Genomic DNA, 27,790 nt, shown 5'->3' on the forward strand with positions numbered 1-27,790 from the left:
GATGCATAGCTGTATTTTTTTCCTCTCCAAAGAGAAAAACACATGCACACATCCACACACAAATGTATACACATACACACATCTGTGTATAAATGTATAGAAAAATCTGGAAGGACACACAGTGCTTACTTTGGGTGGGACAGAGGAGTGTTATGGGTTGGATTGTGTCTCTCCCAAATTCATAGGGAGTCCTAATCTCTTTCCTCAGAATGTGAACTTATTTGGGTGGGGATAGGTCTTTACAGAGATAATCAGGTTAAAATTAGCCATTAGAGTGGACCTTAATCCAGTATGACTGATATCCTTATAAACGGGAAATTTGGACACAGAGATACACAGAGAAGCTGATGTGAACAGTCCTAGCAAACTAGTACAAGGAGACACACCTTTTTAAACTTCTGTGGTGTATGACATTTTTATGACTATGTATATTACTTTTATAATAATCACAGCCCTCCCCCAAAACTGGGGAAAAAAAATAAGAGGGCAAGACACAATGAGAGGAAAAGGGTACAAGGCATGACTATCACGTAACTGGCTTTATTCCTCCTTTATAAATTTACAGAGCCTGTCTCCTCCTACTCTCCACCCTCTACCCCACCTCCGCCCTGGCCCCAACACTGCCCTTTAGGGGGTCAGCTTGCCTGGAAGAAACCACTAACACAGGGGGCTGCTCTAGCTGAGGAGATGGTAGGGCCCTGATTTGCAAGGCCACAACTGGTATCTGGTGGTGCAAGATGTCACCAGGGTCCTCTCCCTTCACTCCACCCATCTGGTTCGGGCCTAAACAAACAGACGAAGTGTGCTATTTCTAACCAGCTAACCCCACAAATCAGAAAGCCCAACAGGCCTGCAATCAGAGTGCCTGCAAGCAGCCGGCACACTTTTACAAGCTCTGGCCCCTTGTTCACATGGATGGCGCTGTGGCAGCCTGTTTGAAAGCCATGCTCAAATAACAAACCACCCTGAATCCCTGGGAAACAGAACTCTTGTGACAACACTTTGTCCCCTGGGAAGATCTCCTGATTTTCTGGGGGGCGCCCACCATTAAGGGTGAGTGGTAACTAGCAACGGGAGTGCAGCAGGGAGAAACAGAGGCCCAGGAGATGAGGCCACCGACTCACACCCCAAAGGCCGCAGAAGCGGAGCTGGAGGTTGAGGAAGGCGGCTCTGTACGGCAGGTTGTGTGCACTGGCTCCTAAGGAATCAGCCAGCCCTGTGCCCTTCCGCAGCCTTCGAGGGCTGTGAAGGGATCTGGGAGGGCCAGCAGCGAAGAAAAACCTAATTTAGAATTGCAGAGAGGTTCAGAAAAAGAAATCCCAACACACACATTTTGTAGGTCTACATACTCACAAAATATCCACAATGGCTTCGGCCTCCTGTACTTCCAAAGATGCTGTCCTTTCCAGTTCTTGGTGTTTCCTAGGGTCCCAGAATAGAGGAGGAATTGAGGAAGGAAGGAGCATTTTGAAGCACCTCCTGAGTATTGCACTGTAACGATAGTGTGAATTGTAATCATCGAGCCTCATGACATGCTGAGGGTGGCTATCCCACTTGTTACACCCAGGGAAACTGAGGCTCAGAAGGGTGACATCACTTGCCCAAGGGCTAACGGCTAGTAACTATCTAATGACTAGTAACGTGTTTCTCTACCCCTGCTTCCTCACCTGTGAAGTGGAAATGAACCCTCTACTCCGAAGAGGGTTGAAGGAGATGACGGATGTAGAGCCCAGCTCCTGGCTGAGCACACAGGGCACCAGATGACAGATGAATCCTGTAGCAGCCCGGACTGGGCAAGGCTCTTCCTGGCGCCCACTTTTCAAGCCCACAAACGGAGCGGGTGGACAGAGCTATCAGTGAGGGCTGGCAAGGACCTGGGCTCTGCAGTCAGTCATCTGGTTTGGTCCTTGCCTCATGAGACCACAGGTGACCTTAGTTACTTACCCCTTCTAAGCCTCAGTTCCTCAACTTCAAATAGGGATGACAGGAGGGACGTGCCTTGGAGGGTGGCGTGAGGTCAGATCTCGGGCCCCCTGAAGCTCTGGACGTGCCTTCCAAGTTCTCTTTTTTTAAAAATCAGAGCCATTTATTCAGGATTGTCATAATCAGTAAATGAATATATACTGTCTCAGCAAATATTATTTTTCTACTTCACCAATTCTCCTTCAGAGCAATCCCCCTATTCCTTGACCATCAAACTTCTTGAAAACATGTTTTACGTTTGATGTTTTTATTGACTCCATGTTGACTCTTCACCCCCTATTAACCTGGTTTGTGCCCCTCCCAGTCTAATGAAAGAGCTCTTATGAAGTTCTCTAATCATCTCTTAATTACCAATCTTCACGGCTTGTTTCTCTCCATTCACTTTCTAATTCCCAGCATCTCCTGTTGCTTTTCACCTTTGCCAGTGGTTTGGAAAAGTCACCCTTTTTGGCAAGAGTCAAGACTAATGTGAAGGGACCCCTCTGCACATCTCTTTTTAAGGCCCCTACTTGGTTCTCTAGAGAAGAAGCTGAAATTTTCTTCTGTTACCCTTAAAGGACTCCACACTTTGTCACTGTAACATTTGCGTATCCAAAGATCCCATTTGGAACTGAAAGTGGGCCAAATATCACTAAAATCCAACCGCTCTGAGGAGACCAAGGATCTTGGAGTTTTAACAGTTGTGTTCTGTGAGAAACTATCTTCCAAACTCCACACAAACACACTCTTAAGGTTCAGCAGGAGTCAGTGGGAAACAACCCAGAGGAAGTACAGCGGCTCCCTCCGTGGAGCACGCTTGGGGGAAGCCAGGCCGAGGAAGAGGGGGTGTTCCCTGGGCGGTGATACAGCATTCTTTTCACTTGAGGCATCTGAGCCCAAGGAGCTGCAGTCTCCCCCGGGGAATATGACATAACCAGAGGCGGGAAGGGCCTCAAAAACAGACCGGTGTCCACACATCCTCCTCAAAAGGAAACCCCTTCCCATCCTGTGTGCGAGAGCTCCCACGTCCGCAGAGGCTCGAACGCCACCGTCTCCAGACAAACATCCCAAAGCCAGCGATCTCATAGGATGTGTTTATATTTACACGGTACATTTTAAAGCAATGGCTACATTGGTCATACATATTAGAAACCATAAAAAAAAGTTAAGAACTAAAATGTACATCATACACTTGTATATATATTTTTTACACAGAGGTAAAAAGGCTTATTATAAAAAAATCAATACAACGGGGTTTTTAGTATACAGGTAAAGAATGAATTATGCTTCAGGCACTTTAATTTGTTAATGTGAGCAAATAGCTTGGTGGTTTTTTTTGGGGGGTGTGGGGGGGGAGGTTCGGGGAAAGCTTCCAAACAAACTCTTTTGGTTAATGTTTTGTTACCACAGATACAAAAATAAAATCTGAATAATTTCTCTTAGGTGGTTGACATCAGTATGGCAAAGCTGACTGGGAAAACACTACACACTGTCCGGCTGCAGTGTGGCAATCAGAGAGAGACGTATTTACATAAATGTCCCCATGGCTGTCCTTGTACCTTCTACAAAAACCAAAAAGGATACGCGGAGTAAGAGTCACTAGCGTTAACTCTTCGAAGGGGTGGAAAAGGACAAGGGGTAAAGGAAGATAGAAACAGATAATGAATAAACAGAGAGGGCAAACAAAAGCGTCTGGGATAGGTATATTCTTACTGAAATAAATAGGGACGCTTGAACTGAGGTCTAACAAAACATACATTAGTGTTGTGCTTTGTAGAGAGGAGACCTTGAGAAAGACCCTGAGAAAATGCCTCAGGACGGGGGAGAAGATGGTCTTTCGACAGCATTTGGAGGCTGGCTGAAGGTTTCTAGATGTTCTCCAGGCTGGGAAGTGGCTCTTTTCTTGCATCACCAGATTAACAGCTCTCTGCTCCTTTCCCAAACTGGAAGACCCAAACCAGTCACTTCGACAAATGAAAACGTCTACCAACAAACTCATAAGCACACTGGGTATTTACATCGGTGATCTGATAAAGAACTGCAAAGGGCTCTCAGGTGAGCTGAAAACATTCCCAGGAAGGTAAGTGTGGCTAGCACTTTCCCAATATGATTGGCAGACTAGAAAAAAAAGTCCCTTTCCTTGGAGACTGATGTCCTGTGTGCAATTGAGAAGGGATGGGGGGAGTGGGGAGAGAGGAAGGAGGCCATGCACTCAGCTGGCAATAATCACAGGAAGATCATGGTGGGAAGAGCCAGCGCTGACAAGCCTGTCCGCTACGGTCTCCACGGCATTCTGATTGTACTATGCTAGGTACAGGTAACCACTCTTCACTTTTCTTCTTTCTGCAATAACATTTGGCTATTCCTTGCAATATATTAGAAAAATACTCTTTTCCAGCTAATTAGAAGCCTCCTACGTGGCAAGGCGACAGGTGGACCCAGCCTGCTGACCTAACCATCCGTGCACCCAAAGTGGCAAGTTTGGGTTTGCAGGAGAAAGACACTTAGGCATCGGAAGGGTTTTTACATATGGCCTTGTTTTTTCCCAAGTGTAAACGAAGAATTTGGTGACGTGAAATTGAGTCCAAAATGAAAACAAAAACACAAACCCATGAACAAAATGCAACCCACCACTCTTCAAATTGATGACATTTAAAATTTCCCCCAGTTAATAGAAAATAGCCACTGGGGGGAAAAAAGCTCCCATAAGTTTTATTTACAACCTTTAGCGTTTCTCAACTGGACCGTGTTCGGGAGAACGCTGGCTTGGTTTGAAGAGACTATTTGGTTTGAAAAACAATGAGCAAAATTCCGTACTTCATTAGCGGTTTCTTCTGATATTGCTAAATTTTTACAAGTGGCGGTGACATAATTTTAAAAAGTTCTCCTTTAGGGGTAACCAGGGAGGCTCGGAGAAACCTGGAATCCCCTTTCTAGCCCTGGTCTGAGAGGATGCGATGCAGTTTAAAGAATTTTCCTGATTCTCGCAAGTTAATCTGAAGTTAAGGCTCAGTTCTCAGTCATTTTACGAGAGAATGTTTTGCATCAGTGAGTAACTGACCGACTTTTTTGGGGGGAGGGGTGTGGAGACAGAAGATGATGATGGGCTCAAGGGAGAAACTGCAGCTTACATGGGAAGTTTGGCTTTAGAAAAGTTAAAGCGATCTCGTTTTGTGGTAGAAGTTTGTTAACTAGCTCACCTCCTATACATAATCACTGACTGCAGGTTAAAATACATCTGGCAGGGTTTCATCATTCTGACATTCCATTTCCACAGGAACCTGAGGAAGCAAACTCGTCAGCCACAGGCAAGCTCAACCAAGAGAAAGATGGTCTTCGGAGCTCCTGGAAAAACCAACGACAAAACCCACCCAAAAATCAGCAGTTCCCACTGAAGGTGCCTTAGAACTGGAAGAGGTGGGCAGGAAGGACATGAAATCAACACCTGGATGATGAGACAGTTAGCTTGATTACAGATTGTTACTAATACACGAGGGTCTAGGCGGCGGTTCCTCGCCTTAGAACACTGTGTGCGCACACGTGGGTGAGACTGATGCAGGCGTGCAGAGTCCACCAGGCAGGTTCCCCAGGCTGGAACGGCGCCTTGGGTACCCAGGAGCGGGCAGAGATGAGAGGATGGAGGAGACAAGTCCCCTTGGGGCTGTGGATGGAGGGCGGTGGGGAGGGAAACCGAGTCACACAGCTGCTTTGTGCTTCCCGCCACAGCACCTGCACATCACTCCGCAGTGGTAGCAGGCCCGCAGGGGCAGGTAACAGCACATACAGGGGGCCAAGAAAGACAAGGCGATAAGGGCCATCCACCGGAGGCAAAACTTCTCGTCGCTAGTATCGCACGAGCACGGGTCTGTATAGTCCCCCTCGGGGTCTGACATACAGTGATAGAGCATGCTGTCCGCACACCACATACAGCTCACCCGGCGGATGCAAGTTCTCACGGAGTCGGGCGCGTCCTGACAGTGGCCCCTCCGGTTCTCCTCGTGGTTGAACATGTCGCGGCAGTACTCGCACCGAGAGCGCTCCCCGTCCTCTTTCCGCCGCCGGGACTTGCCCCGGGAGGGCTGGGTCTTGATCACGCTGCCTCCGCGCCCTTTAGGGTCCTCGCCGAGGCCAAAGTCTGAGGAGTCCACGTAGGGGTAGTTGTAGTCGTGCTTGGGGACCTCGCCCTTGGCGAAGCGCACGTAGGAGTCCGCGTCCTCCGAGGGGTCCAGATATTTGCCCCTCACTGGCGCGTGCCGGTAATCCTCGTAGCCCGTCATCCAGATCTTCTCCCGGGGGTTGATGCGCACGATCTCCTCGTCGTCGTCCGGGAAGCTCACCTGGCGGTAGGGCCTTGGCATCGGCTGCCCCAGGAAAAAGGAGGCGTTACTTCATAGCAGTGGCAAAACAAACCTCCGATATGCATCTTTCACCTTGGCAAAGGCATTGCTTTAAGGAACTGACCCATCCTGTAATTACTGAACAGCTTGTGGGTCAAAGATGTATTTCAAATTGTGAGTCCCAATCCCTTCCTGGGTCAGGAAGTCAATTTAATGGGTGGAGACCAGCATTTCCCCCCTTTCTGTTGCAGTATTACCATATATGGGGGGGAAGTATACACAGCGTAAGAGTAAAGTGAATTTTCAGAAGCTGGACATGCCCAGATCAGAAAGCAGAACTTGAGGCCTCCCTAGAATATCCTCAACCTCCCTTCTGTGACCCCCACCCCTAAGGTAAGGAACAGTGACCCCTAAGGAACATTGATTTCTAACAGCTTAGATTAGTTTCACCTGTTTTTGTACAGCATGCTCTCTTTTTTAAGACTGGTTTCTTTTTTGTTCAGAGAAACAGCAGAACACTGGAGTGCACTGCATGTTACAAGGTAAGTACCCTTGTTATCTCTGTGTACATAACATGTGCCCACTGGGCCATGATATAAAACGCATGTGTCACTGTGGGTCATGTGCAAAACAGCAAACTATGAGGCTCAGAAGTACCTTGTAATCTGGCTGGGAAGATAAGATGTTGAGATATGCAAAGGGTAAGAGTACAGGCTCCAGAGGCCAACTGTGTTTGAATCCTGCCAGGATCTCACAGGTGGTGAGCAGCAGAGCTGGAATCTGAGCCCAGGATGGCCCAACCCAGGGCCACACCCTCTAGCCTTCAAACCCAACCTGCATCCCTTAGGGAGGAATAGTCATCTCTGCAGGTTGTCCCGTTACAGTTTGCATCAGTGCCTTGTCCAGAGGAGCAGGTGCTGAATACATAGTTATTGAGTTGATGCAGGTAAGCCTGCCTTGCACAGGGCATCCCAGTTGTGGCAAACAATGAGATTTTCCACCTTCGACGCCCTTTGAGCGTGAAGGCTTTTTTGTACGGGGGCCTCTCACTGCTGCGGCCTCTCCCGCCGCAGAACACAGGCTCCGGACATGCAGGCCCAGTGGCCATGACTCACGGGCCCAGCCGCTCCGCGGCATGTGGGATCTTCCCGGACCAGGTCACAATCCCGTGTCCCCTGCATCAGCAGGCGGACTCTCAACCACTGCGCCACCAGGGAAGCCCCGAGCATGAAGGCTTTTTAAGGGATGAGGAGCATGGCTCTGAGCAAACCCACTGGAGTGGAATTCGGACCATGAAATTTACCAGCAAGTCGCTAAGCCTCAGACTTGGTTTCCCTGACGAGCAAACTGCATAGGGCTACTGAAAGAATGAGAGAAAGAATCTGTGCGGTGTCAGCATAGGGCCGGTCACACAGGATGTGCTTGGTACCTGTTGCCAATATTGTCATTATAATATTGTCCTAGAATTTATCACATGGTGATTAGCTTTACTCATCACTTCCCACCAGAGCAAGGGCCACGTCTCACAGGCTCTGATTTGCCCTAATTCCTGCCAGATTCTTCATGTCAGAGTTTCCCCAACTTTGGAAAATCACAATCCTTCATTATTTCAAAACAAATCTTGGGAGCTGACACAGACTTTGCTAATAATTTATTTTGCAAAGTAAGGAGAATCAAAAAGTCAATTCCCATCTATTGCTCCCATAATGTGATTTTAAAAAAGAACTTTTAATGCCAAAAATATTAGGAAGCACACACAGTAAAATGGATTTTGAAAAAAGTTCTATAAATCTATGTTATAAAACCTCAGTGCCTCATGCTTTTTCTCTTTTCAAAGCAGACTGGTGGCCACATCACCCACGTGGGCACCCGCCCACACTCCACAGTTTGAGAACCTGCTCTGAAAAACGGCCGCTTGGTAAATATTTGTTGAATTACTGAATTCCAGCTACAGCTCCCCAAGCAAGCCTGGGCCTGCAGCCCGCGATGCCAGGGTGCTCAAGCCAAGTGTACAGTATTCTGTGGTCCCAATCGCAGTCCTGTGCTTTCACACAAAGCCGGGAGGCCCTTTGGACACAGGAACGCATAGTGTTAGCGTATGCTAATGCACAGTATGCTACCAGGAGGTAGCATAGTGTCCTGCGTGAGCGGAGACCTGCATTTGCATCTTGTTCCAGCAGGGACTCTGTCTCCCTAAGCCTCGAGTGTCCCCATCTCTCAACTGGGGATGCGGAGACCTGCTTGTGGGTGATTTGTGAGGATTAAAGGAGATAAAGCACGTGAAGGGCTTGGCGAGGTGCCCGGCGCACAGAAGACTCTGCGTTGAGGGTGAGTCGCCTGCACCACCTCCAATATGGGGGCGGAGGTACTAAGTAGGAGAATAGGCCTAGGCTCTGGCGTGTGGCTGAACGCCAGGGGAAGGAGGCTGTTCCGGGATCAGGAGCCGCCCACCCCATGACCCCCCAGGAACGAGACCGCCACTCACCTGTTCGAGGTGATAGTGGTCCGTGGGGTATGGGTCGTGGAGGTGGCCCAGGGTATAAATCCTCCGGTGCTCACAGGACGTGGGGGAGGAGACTGTGCGAGGAGGTTGTTCCCTCTTCTGAGACGAATTAGAAGAACTGTCTGTAGCTGTCTGTGTAGAAGGAGATAGCCGTGAGTTAATTAAAAAAACAAAAACCAAACCCGCACAAAAACCTAACACACCGTCTACGCACACTGGTGGCGTCTCGCTGGATTCCCCAGAATCTTGAGTTTATCCTGGCTCTGGGAGGCCGGAGGACCCCTGAAGGGCCAGGTTGTTTAAACACGGCGGGCAGAGAAACCCAGCCACAGACCCTGGAAAGCTGGGTTTGTTTTCTCAAACTGTGGGAGCAGTGACCGGCTTTGGGGAAGGGCTCACCGCACCAGGCCTGCTGCTGGTGCGCTCCAGCTGGATCAAGAATGGTCACCTGTTTGTGGCCCTGGCTGCGAGGTCCTCGGGTAAGCAGAGGAGATGCAAACAGGCAAGAATCAAACCCATATGTTCCTTTGTGGGGCTAATCCCAGCCTGGGGACGTCTCAGAGATGAAGGATACCTCAGGGGTATCATAGGTACTGGCTTTCCAGGAAGAAATTTTGTAATCTTCGGCTCGGAGGCAAGCCTCGGGGGGTCACCATCTCTGGAGAGGGAGAGCAGAGCTGTTTTCCCAGTAGAGGCGACGAGTTCAGATTGGAGCCTGCATGATGGTGTCTTAGGAAGGTGATCAGCTATCAGAATGGACTGTGGCTGTGGACAGAGCACAGGCCCTCTCGCCTCCCTGTATGCCCACCACCTAAGTGCTCCATGCTCCCCGGTGACCCCAGGTGACGGTCTCATAAAGACTTTTGTCAAGTACAGCTGACAACTGCCTTTAAAACCAGGGCCCCTCAGAATTCTCACTACACTTCTACTTCCTTAGAGTGATGGACCCCACCCGCCCCTTTTTTTTCCGCAAATAAATGCAAAGGTTTTCCTTGATATCTAGGTGTCCTGTTTCTGGTAAATATCTAGGAACTCCTCCTTTGCTGTTGCTTCTCACTCTTATATTCCCCTTATCGTATTTGCTTATTTATCTCCTTTTATTTTCCTGTTTTTTGTTCGTGTCATAGATCCTCCAAAGAGCAAGGTAAGGTTGAAACAAATAGACTTATAAAAGTTATTCCCCTCCCATTTATAAAGTAATAAATGCTTAGAAAAATGGGAGTATAAGTATCCAGGAAAAAGAAAAGACACCCGTATTTCCATCATGCAGCACAACTGATGTTAATTTTTAAAACCTGGTGGACACGTGCAGCATGCCTTGGGAAACCCAAGCCTCCTGGATTTTTCTTTGATTGTTTGGTTCATGTGTTGCAGGGCTGATGCTGTTTCCAGTTCCACAATCCAGTGACTAATTCAGATATGGACACCCACACAGTCCTCCCTGAGGCAATATGGAGAGATTTCTGATGGAGAGGTCAGAAAAGATGCTGTCTGTCTCTATCTCTGAAGTTAAGAGCTAAGGGTCCTGTAAGCCTGGAATCCTGGTGAGGCAGCAGGGAAAGAAACTGTGTGAGGATGAAGTGAGGCAAAACCAAGGGAGGAAGGCCCCCGCAGACACCGCTTGAGCTTCTAGATCCCTCCAAGCCTGAATCCTGATCCACCCTAAGATGTCCCAAAGGTAAGAGCCAACTCCCTTTGATAATTTAACCCCGAATGAGTTGGGTTCGTCCCTTGGGTGCACCTTTCCCCCATTCCCGATTCCTTCTCTGTGGCAGCCTTCCACCTGCATCCCATTCCTGGCCTCTCTCTTGCCTCACTCCTCTGCAGCAGGTGGAATGGAACAGGGTGTCCAGAGCCTGCTACTTCCCTCCTCTACCTCTTGGGAGCCACCCAACTGGCAAATTGCATGTGCTGGCAACTATTCTTGGGACAGTGCGGTCTATTTGGAGGTCGAGGGCCCACCCCACTGCGGGGAGGGTGTGGAGACCCCAGCGCACGTGTGCCTGGTGGGGCAGGTCTGTCTAATCCTGGGGTCCGTTCCTGGAATGTCCACTTCCCACAGGTGTAAGCCAGCACTAACCTCATCAGTAAAGAAAGGGCTCCTATCGTTTTTTCTCAATCGGTTCAGAACTCAGATAGGAAAGAGTTGCTATTTACCCCTCAAATCCCAGCAACTGAAAGAGACCAGACTGATACACAAGAATTTTTACTTTCTTCCAAACTCTGGTCTGTCCTCCAAGTCTCACCCACCCTTTCCTTATGTCTTCGGAGATCCTGCCTCCCTCTTTTAACACACCGGTGGTTGTAAGTTGACAGCACGACAAAGCAAACAACCCTTAACAGTCTCACATTATGTGAAGGCTTATGATGTGCCAGGCCCTGGCTACATGTGAACACCACTGCAGGCAAAATATTGTCTCCACATCACACACAGGAAAACAGAGACTCGGAGAAATTCGGGATCCTGCCGACCGGTGGCAGGCAACCACTGGCAGAGCTGGACAGAAATGCAGACCCTGCCCTCCAAGCGCGGTTGGGATCTCAACGCACCACATCGCTGCTTTGCAAACCCTGGAGAGCCCATGCCAGTGCCTGCTCTGTGTTAATCTTGGTGAGATTAATACGAGTACAACTATTCCAAGTAAGACAGTGTGCCCTGACTCATACAAACTCAGGAGAAAAGGGGATGGTGTCTCAGAATACAAAGGTTTCAAAATAAAATGGACAACCTGGAAGAAATGGACAAATTCTTAGAAACGCACAACCTGCCAAGACTGAATCAAGAAGAAATAGAAAATATGAACAGACCAATCACAAGCACTGAAATTGAAACTGTGATTAAAAATCTTCCAACAAACAAAAGCCCAGGACCAGATGGCTTCACAGGTGAATTCTATCAAACATTTAGAGAAGAGCTAACACCTATCCATCTCAAACTCTTCCAAAATATAGCAGAGGGAGGAACACTCCCAAACTCATTCTATGAGGCCACCATCACCCTGATACCAAAACCAGACAAGGATGTCACAAAGAAAGAAAACTATAGGCCAATATCATTGATGAACATAGATGCAAAAATCCTCAACAGAATACTAGCAAACAGAATCCAACAGCACATTAAATGGATCATACACCATGATCAAGTGGGGTTTATTCCAGGAATGCAAGGATTCTTCAGTATATGCAAATCAATCAACGTGATACACCATATTAACAACTGAAGGAGAAAAACCATATGATCATCTCAATAGATGCAGAGAAAGCTTTTGACAAAATTCAACACCCATTTATGATAAAAACTCTGCAGAAAGTAGGCATAGAGGGAACTTTCCTCAACATAATAAAGCCCATATGTGACAAACCCACAGCCAACATCGTCCTCAATGGTGAACAACTGAAAGCATTTCCACTAAGATCAGGAACAAGACAAGGTTGCCCACTCTCACCACTCTTATTCAACATAGTTTTGGACGTTTTAGCCACAGCAATCAGAAGAAAAGGAAATAAAAGGAATCCAAAATGGAAAAGAAGTAAAGCTGTCACTGTTTGCAGATGACATGATACTATACATAGAGAATCCTAAAGATGCTACCAGAAAACTACTGGAGCTAAGCAATGAATTTGGTAAAGTAGCAGGACACAAAATTAATGCACAGAAATCTCTGGCATTCCTATACACTAATGATGAAAAATCTGAAAGTGAAATCAAGAAAACACTCCCATTTACCATTGCAACAAAAAGAATAAAATATCTAGGAATAAACCTACCTAAGGAGACAAAAGACCTGTATGCAGAAAATTATAAGACACTGATGAAACAAATTAAAGATGATACAAACAGGTGGAGCGATATACCATGTTCTTGGATTGGAAGAATCAACATTGTGAAAATGACTCTACTGCCCAGATCAATCTACAGAAACAATGCAATCCCTATCAAACTACCACTGGCATTTTTCACAGAACTAGAACAAAACATTTCACAATTTGTATGGAAACACAAAAGACCCTGAGTAGCCAAAGCAATCTGGAGAATGTAAAACGGAGCTGAAGGAATCAGGCTCCCTGACTTCAGGCTATACTTAAAAGGTACAGTAATCAAGACAGTATGGTGCTGGCACAAAAACAGAAAGATAGATCAATGGAACAGGATAGAAAGCCCAGAGATAAAGCCACACACACATGGTCACCTTATCTTTGATAAAGGAGGCAGGAATGTACAGTGGAGAAAGGACAGCCTCTTCAATAAGTGGTGCTGGGAAAACTGGACAGGTACATGTAAAAGTATGAGATTAGATCACTCCCTAACACCATACACAAAAATAAGCTCAAAATGCATTAAAGACCTAAATGTAAGGCCAGAAACTATCAAACTCTTAGAGGAAAACATAGGCAGAACACTCTATGACATAAATCACAGCAAGATCCTTTTTGACCCACCTCCTAGAGAAATGGAAATAAAAACAAAAATAAACAAATGGGACCTAATGAAACTTCAAAGCTTTTGCAGCAAAGGAAACCATAAACAAGACAAAAAGACAATACTCAGAATGGGAGAAAATTTTTGCAAATGAAGCAACTGACAAAGGATTAATCTCCAAAATTTATAAGCAGCTCATGCAGCTCAATAACAAAAAAACAAACAACCCAATCCAAAAATGGGCAGAAGACCTAAATAGACATTTCTCCAAAGAAGATATACAGACGGCCAACAAACACATGAAAGAATGCTCAACATCACTAATCATTAGAGAAATGCAAATCAAAACTACAATGAGATATCATTTCACACCAGTCAGAATGGCCATCATCAAAAAACCTAGAAACAGTAAAGGCTGGAGAGGGTGTGGAGAAAAGGGAACCCTCTTGCACTGTTGGTGGGAATGTAAATTGATACAGCCACTGTGGAGAACAGTATGGAGGTTCCTTAAATAACTACAAATAGAACTACCATATGACCCAGCAATCCCACTGCTGGGCATATACCCTGAGAAAACCATAATTCAAAAAGAGTCATGTACCAAAATGTTCACTGCAGCTCTATTTACAATAGCCCAGAGATGGAAACAACCTAAGTGTCCATCATCGGATGAATGGATAAAGAAGATGTGGTACACATATACAATGGAATATTACTCAGCCATAAAAAGAAACGAAATTGAGCTATTTGTAATGAAGTGGATAGACCTAGAGTCTGTCATACAGAGTGAAGTAAGTCAGAAGGAGAGAGACAAATACCGTATGCTAACACATATATATGGAATTTAAGAAAAAACATACTGTCATGAAGAACCTAGGGGTATGACAGGAATAAAGACTGTGTCCTACTAGACCTACTAGAGAATGGACTTGAGGATATGGGGGGGGAAGGGGAAGGTGTGACAAAGCGAGAGAGAGGCATGGACATATATACACTACCAAACGTAAGGTAGATAGCTAGTGGGAAGCAGCCGCATGGCACAGGGATATCAGCTCGGTGCTTTGTGACCGCCTGGAGGGGTGGGATAGGGAGGGTGGGAGGGAGGGGGACACAAGAGGGAAGAGATATGGGAACATATGTATATGTATAACTGATTCACTTTGTTATAAAGCACAAGGTAACACACCATTGTAAAGCAATTATACTCCAATAAAGATGTTAAGAATACAAAGGTTTCTACAGATCTCAATAAATACTTTCTGAATCAGTAGATAAGGGCCCTTCAGTATGATTCAAATCTCAAGGGTTAAACTGTTATCCAACACCCGTGTGCCAGGCACGTCTTAGGTTAGAAGCTACCCTCGTACTAAGCACTGTAATACACACTTGCCATTTAGTTCTCGGAAACTCAGTTAACACATCCCTCACCTGGTGTTAGTCACCTGAATCCACCTTGTTTTCTGTGACCTGTGTCCAGGTTAACAATGTAGGGAAAGTTATTCTGAGAAATGAGGCACACCCGGTATTTCCTAGTACTCCTAGTACTCCTCAGCCAATCAGACTCTCCCTTCCAATGCTCCCATCTTTCCTCCCCAGCCCCGGCCAGCCTCTTCCCACTGTAAAGTGCAAAGTTCCTGGACAATTTTCTGACAATTCAGAGAACGTGAGACTGAGAAAGGCCTTTCGAATTCTCCTACTCTGAAACAAATCTGTACAGAGGAGCGGTGAAGCCAGAGGCTGAGGTGTGCCCCCAGTTTACCGCCTCCTGCGGGGAGGTCCCAGCCCGGCCCACAGCCTCCTGCCGCCAGCCTGCTCTGGGCTTAGAGCGCGCAGGAGAGGTTCCATCGGAAGCGGAGGCTTCCCATCTCTGCTATCAGATAAATCTTGTCAAGAGGCTCAAGTGACCTACCCACAGAAGGAATGTACTATCAGGGTATCTCCAAGAGAGGCGAGAGGAAAAACCTTTCATCACACGTACCTCTGGACTGGTGCCCCCTTCTCTGCTCGTGGAGAAAAGCAGCCACTAGGCTGTGCACATCCGCACATCAACAAGCAAGATTCTAGAACATGTCTCTGTTACTTGTGTGCACAAGCTAATGACACCCACCAGCCTACCAATCGGAGAGCTTCACCTTCCACCTGGAAAGACTGGCTGCGTTTTCAGCTCGCCTTGGTGGTGGGGCAAGGGAATCTCGGAAGTGCTGCAGGTTTGAGCTCAAGAAGAACAAAAGCAGAGGTCCTCTGTGCTTGGGGACCTCAGGCTCCTTAGTGGGGTGGCTTCAGCGGCAGGCTTCCTGAGTCAGAGCAGGCAGTGCCAGCCTTTGATGCCACCCACTGTGAACAAGGCCAGACACTGCCACTGCGGCGCCGCCCACTTGTAGGAGGTCCCGTGTGACCGGAAGCAGTGCGCACAACCACTGTCACCTGCAAATGTACCCGCCAAAAAAACTTGCCTCCGGGTTTGCGTTCGACTCCAGCTCAGTGTCAATGCTCTGTTAAAAAGATGTCCAATTAAGAAGGCTGTAACCTAACATGAGGCACTGAACAACAGAAATGCGATGGAATGTTATAATGCTAAAAAACAGGGTCTCAGCCCAGGCAGACTGGATTTGAATCAATTCTCTGCTAATTATAAGTTGTCTGATTTTGGTCAAGGTGACCTCTAACTCCAGTTTTCACATCTGCAAAATGGAGCAAAAATTGTCCTCAGGGTTACTGCAAAAACGAAATGAGATTAAGCATTTCCATTTTCTAAACAGTCACTACTGATTATATAGAAAAGTTACTGATCCTGTGATCGGGTCCCCTTGCTTAACTCATAAAAATTCAAATGCTTTATCCAGTGATTCTCTGGACTTTTCTAAGCAAATCCTGTCACCCACAAAAGGTAGTCTGGTCTCCTTTCCAATATTTGTACCACCTTTTTCTTGCCTTACTACATTTTGCCAGGGTTTCCAGCATGATATGGAAAACCAGAATGTCTCTGTTTGTCTTGAACCTAACTTTGGTGGGACTTCTAATGATTCTCTGTTATATATAATGTTTCCAGATAACTGGAGTGATTATAAAGTTCCCAAAGTTTTGGACTTTCCTGATGGCACAGTGGTTAAGAATCCCCCTGCCAATGCAGGGGACACGGGTTCAAGCCCTGGGCCAGGAAGATCCCACATGCCGCGGAGCAACTAAGCCCGTGCGCCACAACTACTAAGCCTGCGCTCTAGAGCCTGCGAGCCGCAACTACTGAACCCTCATGCCACAACGACTGAAGCCCATGCTCCTAGAGCCCATGCTCCGCAACAAGAGAAGCCACCGCAGTGAGAAGCACGTGCACTGCAACTAGGAGTAACCCCTGCTCGCCGCAACTAGAGAAAGCCCGTGTGTGGCAACAAAGACCCAAAGCAGCCAAAAATAAATAAATTTATAAAGTTCCAAAAGTTTCCTTGGATTCTAGATTGCTAAGAGTTTTCACCAAAAGATGTTGGATGTAACCAGATGGTTTTTCTGTGTCTATTGAGATGACTACAGTCTCTCACCTTTGTTTCATTAATGCATGAATCAAACAGTTAAACTTTGCGAATATAAACCATCTTTGCATGCCTGGGAACGATCTACTCTACTGGTCTTTCATTACATTTGTTTTATAAATATTGATGTGATTTGGTAATATTTTACTTTAAAACGTTACGTCTAGATTCATAAGTGAGTTTGGCCCCTGTTTTTCCTCTACTTGAGCTCATCTTGCTAATTTTTGCAGCAGGGTTACGCTAGTCCTGTCAGCTGAGCTAGGCAGTGTTCTACCTTTTTCTATACTTTGGAACAATATCTATAACATGGAAGTTCTTTAAAAAAAAAAAATTGAAGTACAGTTGATTTACAATATTGTGTTAGTTTCAGGTGTACAGAAAAGTGATTCAGACACATACATTTTTTCAGGTTATTTTCCATTATAGGTTATTACAAGATATTAAATATGGTTCCTTGTGCTATACAGTACATCCTTGCTGCGTATCTATTTTATGTATGGGAGTTACGTTTCTTAACCACCTAAATTTGGTCCCCCTTTTAAGGGGTATACCTTTGACTACATTTTCAAATTTTTCTGTGGTTATATTAAAACACGTATTTTGAGTAATAAGCTTTGCATGGCCTGGTCCTAAAGGCAGTAATCTGAGACAAGAGTTTAATAAGGAAGCACAGGAGGCTGAGAAAAGAAAGGGAAAGGAGGTGGAAGCAAGAGTCAGAGGGCACTAACATGAAAGAGTGGGCCCCTCCAACCTTAATAAAATAGAGACATGACCAGCCTGATCAAGTCCACACTGGTAGGGAAAACACTGGGAGGCTGGCAACCAACCATTAATTTTCTTCTCTCTCTTGGGGATGGAGACACATGGGACGGATGCCACCTCCAGAGAGGCAAGCAAACAAGTACAGCTGCTTGATCCTCTCTGTATCCCCAGGAGCACATGAGCTGCTGTGAACACGCAGCTTGTAGAGCCAAGCCTGATCCGAGCAGCCATTTCTGGGGAGTGACAGAAATGTGTCACTATGTGTTTTGAATAAGGCATAGAAAACGAAGTGAAGAAACTCTTTAAGGAGCTAATCTGCGCTATCCAGGAATCATACAGAAACGTTAAGCAAAATAGCACTCCTCGGAGGGAACTGGGAAACCTCGACTCTAGGCCAGGCTAGGCCACGTGTCTTGGGCCAGGTGTTAACCTCTGTGGGCCGCAGTGTCCTCATGTGTAAAAGAGGGAGTCGCCCTGGATGATCTCCAAGGTCTGTTTGAGTTCTAAAACTTTTCTGTGTAATCGTTCTGGCTTCCTCCTCAGAACGTTACAGAGGAGTCTAAGACTATTGCTTAGTTGATTCGAGAGCCACAGAATGGATGCCAACTATACCTCAATAAAAAGTAAATAAAATAAGAAGTCATCACCACATAGGAAAAAAAAGCTGCAGGATTAATTCAGGCTGACAAGAGCAGAATTCTGCCCTGTCTTGTAGATGCTGCGGAATCTTTTTTTCTTGGCCGCACCCTGCGCCCTGTGCAGGATCTTAGTTCCCTGACCAGGGATCGAACCTGGGCCCCCTGCAGTGGCAGTGCAGAGTCCTAACCACTGGACCGCCAGGGAATTCCCGATGTTTTGAATTTTTAAAGACAGCTAGCTAGTAGTTATGACCCCAATTTGTATTATTTTTACTGCAATCTACCACCAAAATAGATTTCAGCCACTGATACAACCAAAGCAATATTCAATATTCTTCCTATTGCAGGGCCTTCCAGTTTATTTTTTTAAAAAGCATGTATGCACATGTGCATTTATATATAAGTATATAGCATTCTCCTCAGCCTCGGGCTGGGAGATGAGACTGATCTCATGGAAGTCTGGGCATCTTCTGCCTCTCAGAAGACAGTAAACTGTTCTGGGCGTCAGGAGACTGCCGGCTCCGGTGGTTTGGCGCTGAGTTGTCGTTTCTAACTCTTCAGCAAAGCAAGCCTTTCCCCTCAGTAGCTGTTAGACTGGCAGGCCTATGGCTAATCCTTTTCCCTTTGGTAAACAGGAACTTGTCCCCCATTCTGTCAACAGGTCGCACTGGCTCACCTGTCCTCAGGGCCTACATTGGTTCCAGGTGTCCTCTTTCAAAGAGGCAAGCGGAGCAGGAAATCTTTTACGGCTCCAGCTAGCAGGCAGTGTGGGTCTAAGAGGCTGCTGGTGGGGGGGAAGGAGATGACTCTGTCCTAGACTCTAAGACATTATTCTGTCCAGGACCCGGAGGATAGATAAAGTGGGCATTCCTCTACAGTGAAAAACAACAACAAAACCAAAATTCCCCCCCCACACAAAAAAACACAAGTTTTGGCGCTTCCCTGGTGGCGCAGTGGTTAAGAATCCGTCTGCCAATGCAGGGGACACGGGTTCGAGCCCTGGTCCGGGAAGATCCTACACGCCATGGAGCAACTAAGCCTGCGCGCCACAACTACTGAAGCCTGCATACTCTAGAGCCCATGCTCCGCAACGAGAAGCCAGCACACTGCAACGAAGAGTAGCCCCCGCTCGCCACAACTAGAGAAAGCCCGCACGCAGCAACGAAGACCCAACGCAGCCAAAAATAAAAATAAATAAATTTATAGGAAAAACAGTTTTATGTTTCTAAATTTTGAAATTAGGTGAAATTTTGACATGAAAGGAAAGGACTCTGATAAACCCACAGCTTAGCTTCACTGGCAGGGCTGTGATCAGGAAGCGGGTTTCAGGTAACCTTGAACATGTACTCTGCATGAATTAATAAAATGGAAATAGTAGTATATTACTATCCACAGCTTAAAAAGATGAGATGATACATGTGTAAGTGAAGAAAGACACAAATTGGTGGACTACCAAAATGCCTTTGGGCTTCCTGAAATTGAGAGCATCTCAAAGCTTTTGTTTGAACCTTAGACATTTAATTGCTTTAATTTAGCCACTGTAGGTATTACGTGTTGAATAAAAAGATCCTCCTCTTACTGTGCAATGTGAGCTTGATAATTACTGGCATTCAGAAGATAAAGCAGCTCCCACCCATCTTCTGAGAACTTCCATGCCACCCCATGCAGTGCTGGGTCTCAGCCAGCAGCATTAATGGGACGCCGCTCCCTGGTGTCACCCACAAAGCATAGCTGTCCTTCCCCCAAAACATTTTTGCTTTTCTTAACAAACCGCCATAGATTAGTTCCACTGACCCAGCCAGCAGCATTAATGGGACGCCGCTCCCTGGTGTCACCCACAAAGCATAGCTGTCCTTCCCCCAAAACATTTTTGCTTTTCTTAACAAACCGCCATAGATTAGTTCCACTAGTCAAACTCTGTAGAGGTAATTTACATTTCAACCTATTTTCTCTTTTACTTATTCTGTTCCTGCACCACTCTATCCCAATCCCTTAATTCCAAGGGTAAAGACAACAGAAACTTTTTTTTTTTTTTTTGCGGTACGCGGGCCTCTCACTGTTGCGGCCTCTCCCGTGGCGGAGCACTGCCTCCGGACGCGCAGGCTCAGCGGCCATGGCTCACGGTCCCAGCCGCTCCGCGGCATGTGGGATCTTCCCGGACCGGGGCACGAACCCGTGTCCCCTGCATCGGCAGGCGGACCCTCAACCACTGCGCCACCAGGGAAGCCCAACAGAAACATTTTTGATCAACTGATCTTCTAAAATGTGACTGGGGCTCTCAGGCGGGCACAAGAGAACCCCATAGTGCCACTGAAGAAGTCAGTTGAGGTTTTAAGCCAATGTACTAGTTGAAAAGTCCATCATTTAGGCGGCTCTTTGGCAATGATGAGAATCTGGTATATTTCATATGCGAAATCTATTGAAACTTATTGAATAAATATTTCCTTTTCTTAAAGTTCTCTGAAAGTCAGCAAGCAGATTTGGGGTTTGCATTCTAGGTGAACAGTGTATGGAACTGAGCACAAGTTGCTTCACCTCTCTGAGCCTTGGGGACTTTATCTGCAGAAATGGAAGTGTCAATAAGTACCTCATGGTCAGCTTTGAGGACCAAATACAGTAACGTACATGAAAGTGCAGGGCACAGTGCCAGGGATAGCTCCACGCCACAGTGCCTTTCCTTCTCCTCCCCTTGGGCCAGCAAACAGAAACTCAAAGGAAATATTTCACCCTGGGAAGGTTTTGAGTCCAAAAGGATCAATGATCACAGCTAATTAATGGCAGAACCAAGTTTAGACTCCTGGCCTCCCCCCAACTTCCAAACTCTGCACAAACAGGAGTCATATGCCACTTTACCTTTTAAAAACATCCCCTTTCTCAGAAAATCAGTAAACGAACCCCATTTATTACAAAACTGGTAGATTTGCCTTCAGTTTTAATGTGTGTTGGGGATGGATTAGGTGGAAAAAACTCTTCAAGAAAAGGAAAATTTTGTGGTATGCTGCAGTCTTCTGCTCCTATAAGTGAAAGCTCGATAGTTACAGAATTCCACAAATTCATTTGTTTCTACTTAATCAAGAATGAAAATAACCACGACTTGCAAAGACTCAAAAGCTCACCTAAGACAAACTGCTGCTTCATACTTTGGTTTCAACCACATGTTCTAGCCACGCTTTAGAAAACACCTGAAGTGGACGGGAGGGGTTGGAGATGTCATTAGGAGCAACTGCTCTGAATAACCAGAAAGTAATCAAATGCAGCTTGTGAGGAACAGGATATCAAGGGTTCAAGCGTAGGGCATGAGGAAGAACCACGTTTTCCAGTCTGGGCAAAAACATGGTTAAAATCTGACAATGCTGCAAAAGACATTTTTCCTACGTGAAGGAGGACTGCGTACCTAAACAATGAAAGGACGATGAAACACCACAACATAAACAAAAAAAGAAAAAAAAAAGAAAGGCTGGTTAACATCTTTATTGGAGTATAATTGCTTTACAATGGTGTGTTAGTTTCTGCTTTATAGCAAAGTGAATCAGCTATATGTATACATATATCCCAACCAGCCTTTCTTAACTGGGTTCTAGGAGAGAATTCCGACCCACACAAAATGCTATGAATGATTCTTCTCGATTCTGCAAATGACGGTACACAGTTAGTGCTATTCTAGGTGCACAAGAGAGAAGTTAACTCGTTACATAGGATGGATGCTGTAAAGTGTGAGGGGTTCATTAGGAATCTCTATTGAGAAGTCTTGCCCAAATCCAGAAGCAATACTGAGGTGGGAGAATAAACCTTGGAGGTGGGAAAATAAATCAAAACCTTATAGGGACTTCCCTAGTGGTCCGGTGGCTAAGACTCTGCACTCCCAATGCAGGGGGCCCCGGGTTCGATCCCTAGTCAGGGAACTAGATCCCACATGTCGCAACTGAGAGTTCGCATGCCACAACTAAAGATCCCACATGCCGCAACTAAAGATCCTACACGCCGCAACTAAAAGATCCTGTGTGCCGCAACTAAGACCCAGCAGAGCCAAATAAATAAAGAAGAAAAAAAAACCTCATATAGGGCCGGACTTCCTATTGCTATTCTGCGGACTTCTAGGCTGTAACACACACTCAGCCTCCAAGTCCGTCACATGAATGGGCCACACGGGGCACTGGTTACATATTTATCCTCTTATCTCTTCTCCCCTTTCCAACTTGGGTCCAGGAGAACCTAAAACGTAACTCTTGCATAAGATTGACATATAAAAAATAGAGCAGCCGAAATACCATAAATATAATTATTCAACAAATGTAGAGCAAAACGGCAGTGGTGAACGGGATGAGCGAGGAGATGGTGTTCGTTGCTCCTCCACTATGAACTGGCTGTGTCATCTTAGGCAAGTCGCCCATCTGACTGCACGACTTGTGTCTATAAAATGAGGCAAATCCTACTTTGTTTGCCAGAAGGAAGGAGGCTGGCTCAGCTGACATGAAAAAATCCCTTCCAATTCCAAGACCTAGAATGCTGAGGAGTTGGCACGTCTACAGGTATTCTCACCTCCTTGCAAGCCAAACATTTCCAGCTAACTCTTTTGTCAGGTCTCCTACCTTTAATGTGCCATTATTTCCACGGTGGACACACTTTCCTCCTCCTTGACCACCCCCCTCCCCGCCTTTTTGAGCAAACTCCCTCTTATTTTTTTCTTTCTTAAAAAAAAAATCAATACGTGTATATCATTTCATAGCTCAAGTAGCGATCTCGCCCCTCCCCATCTCAGCTTCTCACTCCCCAGAGAAATAAACCTTCAATTCTTGTGGCTCTTTCTCCTTGTATTTCTCTCTCCATCTTTTTAACAGCATCTTGTTAATACTACTCTTTCCTGATTTGCAGCTTTGGATATTATTTAAGGCCTTCTTATTATGGAAGATGAAGACTTAGCTATTTTCTACACCCCAAGTATCTTTCTATAAAGCAAATATTTCCCTAATCCCCCAGCTTTAGAGACAGAATCCAGCCACTCAGCACAATGACAGCTGAAGCACCGACAGCACTTGACCACAGATTCTCGACGAGCCTGCTCTGGAAGTACGTGTACCCTGCAGCTGCATTCTCCCAAGATCGTATTAAAATTCTCCTTGTCTAGCTACGAAGATGCTAATACCATTTGTAAATGATTTTAGAGCTCTGCAGCAGTAAATAAAGCACCAGGTTTCAATGGATCCAATCCTACAAGATAGGAACTTGAAAAATTGTTCATTAAATGACTATAAAACCCAGAGCCTCTCTAGTTCTATATAGTCCCTTTACTCACTGCCTCCCCATCCCCGATGACCCCCCTTCCTTGTGGGCCCCAAACCCTCTGGACCCAGAGTCTTCAACTGTAGGGCTCCAGGAGAACGTCAGTCCTAGGCTGGGGAGCAAAGCAGCTCGGCCTCTCCGCGGAGCTACACTGTCCATCTCTCAAGGGCACGTGGGCCTCCTCCACAAGACACGCCAGAGCACGTGTCTCCCCCACAAGACAAAAGCACAACAGAGGGATAGACTCTCGAGGGTCCTTCCGTTCTGTCCCTCTCAAGGCTCTCCGGCTCCGGGGAGAGAAATGAAAAGCTGTCTGCCAGAGGCACGGATGAGAGCGGGCTGACTCTCACCGGGGCCCCCAAATGCCAGCCACAGAACACTAGCCTCTGTTGTCGTTGCTTTATACCCTCTCCATTACTCATCTTACAAATCTGTACCAAATGGCTCAGGCACTGGAATTCCCTCCCACATCCGTATTTAATGCCGGGCACACCCTGGCCACCTAGGGATTCGCGTGCACCTGGATGGATCACGGTATCTGAGGTCTCCCAGGGAGCAGAGGAGACCGTGCGGGGTGGAAGGCAACAAGGAACATGAACACCCAAAGGCTTAGAGTGGGTGATGATGCTTGGAGCTCGTCTCCTAGTTGTAGATGCGTCGGAAAACACAGCAAGAAAAATATGACATGAAGCTACTGAGAATCCCTCAAACTCACCCACCTTTAGATGGTCCCCCAGGATAGCAATAAAGCCAATGAGTAAAATACGAAACCCTATGATTGTTACGTACTATGTTGGGGTTCAGAGCACCCATTTATTGAGCACCTATACAGCAAAGCTTTATAAGGTTGTAGAGACTATAATGAGGACTGCTTCTAATTAGATGAAGAGTCATTCATTCAGCAGATAAAATACGAACACCAAAAAAAGTGGCAGGCTTTCAAGTAGCAAGAGAGAAATAAACAAGAGTACTATGGGATTTGAAAGAAGAGAGAACAATCATAATTGGTTCAGGGAGAAATACTAAGACACATAGATGGATAAATAGCCCAAGACTCAGAAAATCAGAGCAGTGGCTAATCTGGAGTCTCTGGTGGTGGTTCCATCAGGAAAGATGTGGACACACACCAGGCTGGTGGCAGGAGAGGCGTGGGATGACTGCAGAGGCAATGTGTTGGCGACTGGCAAGACGCATGGGCAGAGTACGTGGGTATGTGTCTGCACACGCGTGCACACATGCCAAGCTGGATGCTAATTACCATCCTGAGAAGTCAGGGGGACAGGCTGGTTTAGGCGCTGAGAGTCAGGAAAGTATGAGACAGCCCATGCTTGGCGAGCACCCAAGCCCAACAACTTCTCCACGGTGGATATGGGGGTGCCCCTTCCTCCACTTCATCCCCCAACGTGGAACATGCATCCATATGTTGTCCAGTGTCCTATTTTCCTCCCGGTCCCAAGGAATCCCCTGAAACAGAGGGAAACTCCTGGTTCCAGCAGCAGAAACAAAAGACCTCCTCCTGGTTCCTCAAGTTATGCCTCTAAAGGTTTTCTCCCACATACGCTGTTCTCTTAGAAAATTCTCATTCTGGCTCGTCAAAAGTTGTAAGAGGGTCTATCACCATTTATACTCTTTCTATAATAAATGAGTTCCAAGTTCTAAACATCTGTCTTACCAATATAAGTTTTAGAACGCAACAAACCTTGGGAAGCTATAGGCTACACAGGAGTTAACGCAGCTGCTCTCTTCCATGGCTCCAGCTTTCAGAAATCTCCCTGATTTCTTAGGTCAAAATGTCTCAAGACAGGGAGCTCGTGAACAAACAGGAAACCTGACGCATTAGTCCCTGACGACACTCCCATCCTTACATGGGATGTTGCTGATAGTCAATGGCTTAATGACTGGGCTTGTCTTGGGGAAGGGAGGTAGTATTATTAATAGGCCCCTGTTTGTAAACAAGTGGAAGGAAGGCAAGGATCATAGACATCAGGGCCCACAGGGAATGCAATTAAGTCGCACTCCTCCTGCAGCGAGTTTCCGAGTGTCTGGAAGCAGCGGAGCTGTTTCTATACTTCCTTCCAGGCATTCGGCCTTACCCTAGAGCAGCACATTGATTCCCTGTGGATTAAAGGACAAAACCAGGAGGGATGCTGGCTTCCATCATCAGCCTGTTCCCTCTTGCCCTCTCCTGCTTCCATAAATCACTTCTGGCAGGTAGCTGGGAAGCAGCTGCGAATGACAGTTTTGCTCTGGAGCACAGGAAGCCACCTTTTAACCCGCCTGCTGTTGTTTGTCTCTCAAAACGTGACAAAGGAACAGATGTAAGCAACATGCCAACTGTCGAGAGGATCTGCTTGGAGCGCTATAGGAAGCCTGCTCAGAGCCACATTACACCAGCCGCTGTGCGGAGGCACAACTGAGTTCATTTCCTGACATATCCCCCCCGCACACACACCGTTGCCCCCGTCCCAAGCACTCTCTACTCATGTCAGGTCGGGGTCTGCAATGCTCAGGCAACTCAGTACATGCATCCCTGCTGCCACCTTCACTCCCCGCCTCGAAGCCCGTTCCCAAACCCTGTTCCAATGCCACTGAGGTCTGGTCCAGCCTCAGCTCCCAGGGGTCTTCTCTGACCCCCACAACCCTCCTTGTAAAGGACCTTGGGCCAGAGCACTTTACAGTCTGTGCTGGCTTCTAAGCTTCTCACAGGCCCATCTCATTGCTGTCCAGACCACCCAGTTACCTCCATGAGGGCTTGAGCTGGGTTCACACACCTGTCTTCCCAAAGTAGTCTTTTTCAAATTACTAGTTGCAGGATGAGCGGGTCGGGAATCAAGTTTAAAGGGTTGCAACTAATATTTAAAATATTAAATAAAAACACAGCTTATAAAAGATACTCTTGGGACAACTGAGGAATTATCAGGGAACTATTAGATGATATTATGAAATTCCTATTAATTTTCTTAGGTCCAGTAATGGTGTTGTATAGGAGAACGCCTTATTTTTACGCGATGCATGCTCACGTATTTAGAGGCGACTTACTTTCTACTGGATCAGCAGAAAAATTATGTGTGTGTGCGTGTGTGTGTAAGTTCACACGCATGCACAGATAAAACAAATGGGGCAAAATGTTACAACTGTTGACTCTAGGTGTAGAGTATACAGGTGTTCACTGTACTATTCTTTAAATATTCCTGTATGCTTGGAAAGTTTCATAATAAAAAGCAGAAGAAAATAAAAAGAGAAAAAAGTCACAACGCAGGGCATGAAATACGATCTGGTTTGGGATGTCTATGGATGTGTGTCCTAGGTTACAATTTAAATGTATTTCTTCCTGTGGGTCAAGGCCGAGACTTTGAAATGCTGCCCTACAGCTCCTGATGGCACAAGCACACAGCAGGTGCACACTGAACTGTTTGTTTAATTAACTTCTAAAAGCACAGAATTTTAGTGAAGGGGCAAGCTGAGAAATCATTTTGTCTCCAGTTACATCCCATTAACTCAAGCTGTGTCAAAATATCCAAGCCATTTCCTGCCTTAGCACACTTGGCTCTAACCTCAACTCCGCCTTCAGGACTCTTATCAGATGTTTAATTACTCATCAGGAAGGCTACTCCCCGGCCCCGCACCCACCGCGCAAGGGAGGTTGGGGGAGCTGGTTGTTAATGCAAAACTCTGAGAGTAGGGTGACCAGTTGTCCCAGTTTGCCTGGGACTGAAGTATGTATTTTGCTGGACTAGGGACTTCCAGTGCTAAAACTAGGACAGTCCCAGGCAAACCAGGATGGCTAGTCACCTTAAGTGTGAAGGAAGACCGGGAGCGCACCCTGGACAGCTCTAGGAGAGCCAATACTATGTGTCTTGTAGCATCACGGCAACATGAGGGACCAGGGAAGACCCAGGGCAGGAAAATTATGACAAGGCAGAGATCTCCCTGACAGCATCCCAACAGCAACAGCAAATACCAAATTGCCAAGTGTCTCTCATGCCCCTAAACAGAACCTCTCTCTGATTATTCACCAACTCATCTGGAAAGCAAAGGACCATGGGAACTTACTGTAAAAACGTCGTCATCACCAAGCTCAGCCTCATTATGGATGGTGGAAGATGATGTTGTTGAGCCTAAAAAGACACAAAAATCACAAAAAGGTGTTTCTAAAGAGGATAAGTCAAAGCCAATCATTTAAAAAAGTATATTTAAATAAACCACATCCTATTCCTTTCACATGTGAATCACCAGCAGAAATATGTTACCTGGGAATTAAATGCTTTTAATTTACCCTTCTTAATTGACTTTAGCCAGCATGTTCCCTAAATGAACTTTGCCTACTGTTGTTCCCAAATCAATCCCTCAAACTCCCTCACTGG

At 46.3% G+C, this 27,790-nt stretch overlaps 1 protein-coding gene and 1 long non-coding RNA gene across 11 annotated transcripts in view; one reads left to right on the forward strand and one right to left on the reverse strand.

Annotated features, from left to right (window-relative positions):
• LOC309833812 overlaps positions 1-17,147 on the forward strand; it is a 63,365-nt gene extending 46,218 nt beyond the window's left edge. Inside the window, exons 1-7 of one of the 9 annotated variants that reach the window (XR_014297815.1) lie at positions 3,077-4,042; positions 5,240-5,379; positions 6,803-6,841; positions 8,137-8,217; positions 8,477-8,627; positions 10,177-10,480; positions 16,272-17,147. This is a non-coding gene — a long non-coding RNA (uncharacterized lncRNA). Of the gene's footprint in view, positions 1-3,076; positions 5,423-6,802; positions 6,842-8,136; positions 8,218-8,476; positions 8,628-10,176; positions 10,481-11,236; positions 11,450-16,271 lie in introns of those variants that run through there. The other 8 variants (XR_014297808.1, XR_014297809.1, XR_014297810.1 and 5 more) reach the window with 8 other exon arrangements.
• SPRED2 (sprouty related EVH1 domain containing 2) overlaps positions 5,434-27,790 on the reverse strand; it is a gene marked incomplete at its 5' end in the record, with an annotated part of 118,632 nt that continues 96,275 nt past the window's right edge. For both annotated transcript variants that reach the window (XM_082672293.1, XM_082672294.1), the window contains 3 exons: positions 5,434-6,323; positions 8,785-8,934; positions 27,480-27,544. In XM_082672293.1, the coding sequence (XP_082528419.1) occupies positions 5,658-6,323; positions 8,785-8,934; positions 27,480-27,544 (881 nt within the window). In that variant the 3' untranslated portion in view covers positions 5,434-5,657. The remainder of the gene's footprint in view (positions 6,324-8,784; positions 8,935-27,479; positions 27,545-27,790) is intronic.

The sequence above is a fragment of the Grampus griseus genome (assembly GCF_964374135.1).
Source record: "Grampus griseus genome assembly, chromosome: 15".
NCBI classification, from domain to species: Eukaryota; Metazoa; Chordata; class Mammalia; order Artiodactyla; family Delphinidae; genus Grampus; species Grampus griseus.